This window comes from Solanum stenotomum, chromosome 2 (genome assembly GCF_019186545.1).
Source record: "Solanum stenotomum isolate F172 chromosome 2, ASM1918654v1, whole genome shotgun sequence".
NCBI lineage: Eukaryota > Viridiplantae > Streptophyta > Magnoliopsida > Solanales > Solanaceae > Solanum > Solanum stenotomum.
Window position 1 is genome coordinate 69,111,688 of NC_064283.1, and position 7,736 is coordinate 69,119,423.

General features: G+C 31.8%; 1 protein-coding gene across 1 annotated transcript; it reads left to right on the forward strand.

The window, feature by feature from the left end:
• The first annotated feature begins 600 nt into the window (after nt 1–600).
• LOC125855438 (serine/threonine-protein kinase BRI1-like 2) lies at nt 601–4,236 on the forward strand. Its single transcript, XM_049535161.1, has one exon. The coding sequence runs from the start codon at nt 703–705 to the stop codon at nt 4,081–4,083; it is 3,381 nt and encodes a 1,126-aa protein (XP_049391118.1). The 5' UTR covers nt 601–702; the 3' UTR covers nt 4,084–4,236.
• The last annotated feature ends 3,500 nt before the right edge of the window (nt 4,237–7,736 follow it).

Here is a 7,736-nt window from a genome sequence, read left to right on the forward strand (position 1 = left end):
GTAAATATTATAAAACAATAGTTTCTTATAATTGAAATTATTATCAGAATTCAGAGTACAAAGAGCTGAATGATAATATTGTCATACAAAATGAGGTAGATGAACAATATTTATCCTTCATCTCTATAGGAATTTTTTTTATTTTACTATTTCCTTAATTGAAATTAGTATCATATTTTTTATATTTAACTTGACAATTTTGTCATGAGAAAAGTCTAGAAGATAATACTTTTGGTGTTAAATGAGAGTACTAGTGAATATTTTTCATATTTTACAAATGAAATGACAAAAAAAAAAAGATGCAGAAAAAAAATTACACCGAGTACTGGTTTTTTTTTTTTTTACCCTCCCTAGGAACTCCCATCCCTTTTTGCTCCCTTGGTGACTCGAACTCGCAACATTTGGGTTGGAAGTGAGGGGTGCTTACCATCCGAGCAACTCCCTCTCGTCGAGTACTGGTGGTTGTTGTACTCAAAACACAAAATTAAAAAAAGGAAAGACAACTACTTTTTCAAAAGTTAGCTCTTCTACTTTGCACTATGAGGAATTTTTGTCATCATAGTAAGCACTCTCTTTACTCCTTTTGACATTCATTTTCTTCTCAAAAAAAACACAATCATCTTCCAACACTCACTAAAAGCTTACTCTCTAAGCTCTCTTCTTTCATTTTTTTTTTCTATCTATCTATTTTCTCTATGCATCATGAACAACATGAACACCAACTCTGCTATAACATTGCTCATTGTCTTGTTTTTTTCCTTGATTCTTGCATCCGTAAACGCGGTATCTTCCTCAATCAAAACTGATGCTGAATCACTCTTGCTATTCAAGAACATGATACAAAAAGACCCTTCTGGTGTTTTATCAGGATGGCAACTTAAAAACAATCCATGTTCATGGAATGGTGTAACTTGCAATAGTCTTGGAAGAGTAACAAATCTTGATCTTCAACAATCTGAACTTGTTGGAGAGGTTTCTTTTTCTCCTTTCAATTCTCTAGATATGTTAACTGTCCTTAATCTATCATCGAATTCGTTTTATGTAAATGCATCAACCTCTTTAACTCAGTTACCTTATAGTTTGAAACAACTTGAACTTTCATTCACTGGCTTAGCAGGCTATGTACCTGAGAATTTCTTTGCAAAATGTCCAAATCTTGAATATGTTAGTCTTTCTTTCAATAACATAACAGGTTCTTTGCCTCAGAATTTCTTGTTGCATACTGATAAGTTACAGTATCTTGCAATGGACTATAATAATCTTACAGGATCAATTTCTGATATCAAGATTGAGAGTTGTAATTCATTGTTACGACTCGATTTGTCAGGGAATCAGATAATGGATTCAATTCCTTCTGCTTTATCTAATTGTACAACTCTTCAAGAATTGGTTTTGTCTGAGAATTTCTTCTCTGGTTCAATTCCAACTTCTTTTGGTGAGCTTATAAGTTTGCAAAGATTGGATCTTTCTAAGAATCATTTATCCGGTTGGATCCCATCTGAATTAGGAAACTCATGTAGTTCACTTGTGGAACTCAAGTTTTCTAATAACAATATCACTGGTTCAATCCCGAATTCATTCTCATCATGTTCTTCTCTTCAAAATCTTGATTTGTCGAATAATAATCTAACCGGTCCATTCCCTGATTCCATCCTACAGAATTTAGCTTCTTTAGAGTCTTTGCAAATGAGTAGTAACAAGATTTCTGGTTCATTTCCTGCTTCTCTTTCATATTGCAAGAAACTCCGCGTTGTAGACTTTAGCTCCAACATGATCAATGGGATGATTCCACCAGATTTATGCTCTGGAGCTTCATCATTGGAAGAACTGAGAGCACCTGATAACTCACTTTATGGTCCAATTCCATCTCAATTGTCTCAATGTTCACAGCTCAAGACTATTGATTTTAGCTTGAACTATTTGAACGGTTCGATTCCATCAGAGCTAGGAAAACTTGAGAAACTTGAGCAGCTTATTGCTTGGTACAATAGTTTGGAAGGGAGCATACCAGCAGAGTTGGGAAAATGCAGCAACTTGAAGAATCTTATACTTAATAACAACTACTTGAGTGGGAAAATTCCAGTTGAATTGTTTAATTGTGGTAATCTTGAGTGGATTGCTCTCACAAGTAATGGACTAAGTGGTGAGATTCCTAAAGAATTTGGCCATCTTTCAAGGCTGGCTGTTTTGCAACTAGCAAATAATAGCTTGAGTGGTCAGATTCCAAGTGAATTAGTCAATTGTAGTAGCTTGGTTTGGTTGGATTTGAGTAGCAATAGGTTAACCGGGGAGATCCCACCGCGACTTGGTAGGCAGCAAGGGGCTAAAGCATTGAGTGGGATTCTATCAGGTAACACTTTGGTGTTTGTCCGAAATGTAGGTAATTCGTGCAGAGGCGTTGGAGGATTGCTTGAGTTCTATGGGATACATCCTGAAAGGCTTTTACAGGTTCCATCATTAAAGAGTTGTGATTTCACTAGGCTGTATTCTGGTCCAGTTCTTAGTGCTTTTACTCGGTATCAGACTATCGAGTACCTTGATCTTTCGTACAACGAGCTTCGTGGGAAAATCCCTGATGAATTTGGTGATATGATAGCTTTGCAAGTTCTTGTTATATCACATAATCATTTGTCAGGAGAGATTCCTTCATCACTTGGAGGGCTAAAGAATTTGGGAGTGTTTGATGCATCACATAACAGATTGCAGGGTCAAATTCCTGATTCGTTTTCACTTCTTTCTTTCTTGGTGCAGATTGACTTGTCTAATAATGAATTGACAGGACAAATTCCACAAAGGGGTCAGCTTAGTACACTTCCTGCAAGCCAATATGCAAACAATCCAGGACTCTGTGGGGTTCCATTGTCTGAATGCCAGTATAACTCACCTGCCACGAATACTGGAGACGGAGGAGGAGGAAAAAGAAGTTCAACTGCATCATTGGCTAATAGCATTGTTCTTGGAGTTCTCATTTCCATTGCCTCAGTATGCATTTTGATTGTTTGGGCTATTGCTATGCGTGCAAGGCGTAGAGAGGCTGAAGGAGTGAAAATGCTTAGTAGTTTGAGTACTAACTATGCAGCTTCATCATGGAAGATTGACAAAGAGAAGGAGCCATTAAGCATCAATGTAGCAACTTTCCAAAGACAACTTAGGAAGCTGAAGTTCTCACAACTTATCGAGGCCACGAATGGATTCTCAGCTGCAAGCCTCATCGGTTCTGGAGGATTCGGAGAAGTCTTCAAGGCAACATTGAAGGATGGATCAAGTGTTGCAATCAAGAAACTCATCAGGTTAAGTTGCCAAGGTGACCGAGAGTTCATGGCTGAAATGGAGACATTAGGAAAGATCAAGCACAAGAACCTTGTACCTCTCTTAGGATACTGCAAGGTTGGTGAGGAAAGACTTCTAGTTTACGAGTTCATGGAATATGGCAGCCTAGAAGAAATGCTTCACGGGAAGACAAGAATGCCTGATAGAAGGATCCTAACATGGGAGGAAAGGAAAAAAATAGCCAGAGGAGCAGCCAAAGGACTCTGCTTCCTTCACCACAATTGCATCCCACACATCATACACCGCGACATGAAGTCAAGCAACGTGCTATTAGACAACGAAATGGACGCCAGGGTGTCTGATTTTGGCATGGCAAGGCTGATAAGCGCACTGGACACACACCTCAGTGTGTCCACACTAGCAGGAACACCAGGATATGTACCACCTGAGTACTATCAAAGTTTTAGGTGCACAGCAAAGGGTGACGTGTACTCGTTTGGAGTCGTGCTTCTTGAACTCTTGACAGGGAAAAGGCCAACAGATAAGGAAGATTTTGGTGACACAAACTTGGTTGGATGGGTGAAAATGAAAGTAAGAGAAGGGAAATCAATGGAAGTAATTGATCAAGAATTGTTATCAGTGACTAAAGGGAATGATGAAGCAGAAGTTTTAGAAGTTAAAGAGATGGTAAGGTACTTAGAGATAACAATGCAATGTGTAGAGGATTTTGCATCAAAAAGGCCTAATATGTTACAAGTTGTGGCTATGTTGAGAGAACTAATGCCTGGAAGTAGTTCAAGCAACAGTGGCTAAACAGCAAACCAGAAACAAAAAAAAAGGAAAAAAAGAAGAAAAAAACCAAAAGAATGTAAAATTCTTTCTTGTTTTGTTTGTGCAAGTATTCATCTGCATTTGTATTTAGTCAACAACCTTTCTTATTTTTTTGCAATATTATTCCCATGTTTTAAGAATCTTGTGTATGGATATTGATAACATGTACTAATAATGTATCTCAATGCTCAATCATAAATATGTATATACAATTTTCACTAAACTAACTCAAGAATGTGAAGATTTATCTAAATATATGGAAGCATCATTATTTTAGCCACTATAAAAAGAGGTAGTTGTGTAAAAAAAATGAAAAGGGAAAGAAGCACATATAAACAAAAAATGAAAAACATTGTATCCATGCATATACAACATCTCATTCTAATTGAAATCGCGCGAATATTGTAACTGTATATATGTATATTATGTATATGTTTTCAAAGCAGAAGTTAAATATTTGTATTTTTCTTCTGTGATTTTAATTCCTATAACTAAGGAAGTTAGCATTTCAGTTTCCTTAAATTTCCAAACCCAACTCCATTATTAGTATACCTTCAAAAAAAAAAAAAAAACAATGTAGAGCAAATAAAAGCATCAAGATATAAATGGCACCTTTGATTGTTTTGATTCATTATAATGGAGAATGGGATAGTAATAATAATTTTGTAGATTGTTCCATAGAAGCGGTGGGTATCAATACGGATATTGATTTCAAATCCTCTATATGTTGATACTTCTATTAATTCTTTTGAATTTCATTCTAAAATCAACGACTTTTCAATATCGATGTTGAAACGAAACAATATAGAATTCCGAGTATACATACAATTGAAGAAAGAATAGGAAACTTTCAAATACTATCCATCATGTATAACTTGTAAAGTTATTGGCATACATTCTACACTTTCAAGTGCTAAAGTTGAAGATGGAATTATCAATACCAATTTGATTGCTATTGGTGTCAACAACACAAACACTTTATATTTTATTGGTTACAATCATATGATTGTCCGAGAGACTGTATTTTAATGAATGCAATATTATTGAGTGTATTACTAAAACTTTACTAACAGAATGTCAAGTTTACAAGAATTTTTTCTCACTAATATCTATGATAAAAATAATTATGCTATTCAAATGATGTTTCAATTTAAGGTGAAAAGTTTAAATACGTCAAGGTATTATCAATTAAAAATAATAATTATGTATACATTCTACATCCTCTAAAATAAATGATGTATATACTTATGTAACGAGTTTCTTAGGCAAATGTATTCAATCAGTTCAGTATTATTTATAATGTTTCACTCAAAGAATATTTATGAATACACTATAAATTTATGTGTACATTGTTGATTGTGTATACATAAAAATGTTGTGTATTCATTCAATTAGTTTATGTATACAATTAAACGTATGGTTTCTGCTGCAATGTATACACATTTATGTATACATTAAATATGACTAATTCATGTATTGATTCAATTACTAGTTGTATACATTAAATATTGATTCAACTACTAGTTGTATACATTAAATTGAATGACTTTATACCAATGTATACACAATCATGTATACAATTATTATATGTGTTTTATTTTAGTAATTCAAACCAAATGGCATTACTAATGAAGCATCTTCAAATACTTTCTCTTGTAAAAAATTTTAAGAATTGCAGTAAATAAAATTCTATAAACAGATTCTACATTCAAGTTACACACTGTTTTGTACTTACACCACCAAAAAAAATATAGAATTAAGATTTATTTTTCCGAAAAAACTCATGAGATCCCTTTTACCCATGAAAATAAATATAAAAAAAATAACACATTATAATCTCAATTTTTTCCCAATTAAATTGAAATCTTCAATTCCACAATAAAAAATCCATATAGTTTTGGCAATGACGGATTCAATATATATATATATATATATATATATATATATATATATATATGAAAGAGCAAATATAGTCAAGAACAATGAAAAGAAACGATTTAGTATATTATCATACATTGGGTGAACGTAAATACGGAAGAGAAAATTTAAGCAAATACAGAGTATATGCATGTATGAAGAATTGTCAAAATATTTTTTAAAAAAAAGAAGGTAAAAAAAATGTTGAAAGAACCATTATTAACAAAGAATTGTTTAAAATAAGAAAAGAGAAGAAGAAAGAATAAAAATTTTACTTTTCAATAAATAAAGGATCGGTGAAAGAAAAAACATGTCTTGAGAAAAGTTTGGAGAAAATTAGGGAATAAAATAATTTTTTAGAAGAAAAAAGAAAAAAAAAACCCCCACTTTCGAGTAAAAGAAAATATGGCTAATAAATGCCAAATAGATTTTCAAATCTTAGTTTTGCTAAAAGATTATAAGTGGGCTATTTATTGCCAATTTTAACTATAACATGTCATGCTATGCCAATTTTTCCAAGACTTTGGTGCTATAAAATTTGAAGCCCAAATATAGACTCCAAGTCTCTTTTATTTCACTCGAGAACTTTACAATTTCAATTTACGTGACACGATTTGAATTTCGTGAATCAAAAAATTTAATCAGGCATGTCATCTTTAATATTTTAAAATATTTTTTTTTATATTTAAAAATTACGTAAAAAGTACTATAAAATACAATAATTAATAAAATTTAAGATATTTAAATAATATATGAAAACAAATCTTTTTTTGTCTGAATTTCGAAATTCTAATTATATAAATTGAAACGGAGAACATATATTTAATGTGGTAACTGTTTGTAATAACTCAACATATCTAGAGCTTTTAAAAACCTCAATATGTTGCTATTTTAATTAATCCTAATTCCTAACATTTCAATTCTTTTCCTATAAATTTGTTATCTAACTAATGGAAAATTATAACGACGATATGTGCTATCAATAACGCAATACCAGATTAATTAAAGTATACGATAAATTAATTTGATTCCTTAATTACAAGTTAATAATTACAAAAACTTAGATTCCATTTTAAGGTCAATTATTCACATCACATTAAGCCATTTTTGTCACCTCTACATTATTAATATTTTTCTATAGGATATCTAGAACAATGTTTTTATTTACTTTTTATTCTCAACTTGTGCCTATATGGACAAAAGCAAAAGTTATAAAATAACTAGACAAGAACAGTGGGAAACTTCAAAATTCTGACTTCTTTTTTTTATCTGATGTTCAGTACTCTTATAGGAATTCGTTTAAATTTGGATTCGTATTGAATTTTTTTATATTGAAGGTAAAACGCTCACTAATAAAGGCGACTACGTATTTCAGTTTCCTAATAAAGGATGAAAAATTACTTATTGATGGTAAAAATACAATTACAATTGAAAAAACAAAATAAACAAAATAAAATATTTGAATCCGCCTCTGTATGCGTTTACAAGATGTACATTATGCTAGGATCGTGTGAATTTATATTTCACATAAATTTTTTTAAAAAATAGAAAGACATTTTTTATCAATTAAATTGAAAATGGAACTATTAAATTTCTTTAATTGATTAACTAAAAAATAATGATAAATATCTTATTAATTTAAATATCGATTTGGCATATCTGCACACCAATAAATACGATTAATTTAAATATCAATTTAACATATCTGCACACCGATA

Excerpts from the sequence above, each read along its gene's own strand:
- LOC125855438 (XM_049535161.1), top strand. The coding sequence starts at position 703 with ATGAACAACATGAACACCAACTCTGCTATAACATTGCTCATTGTCTTG.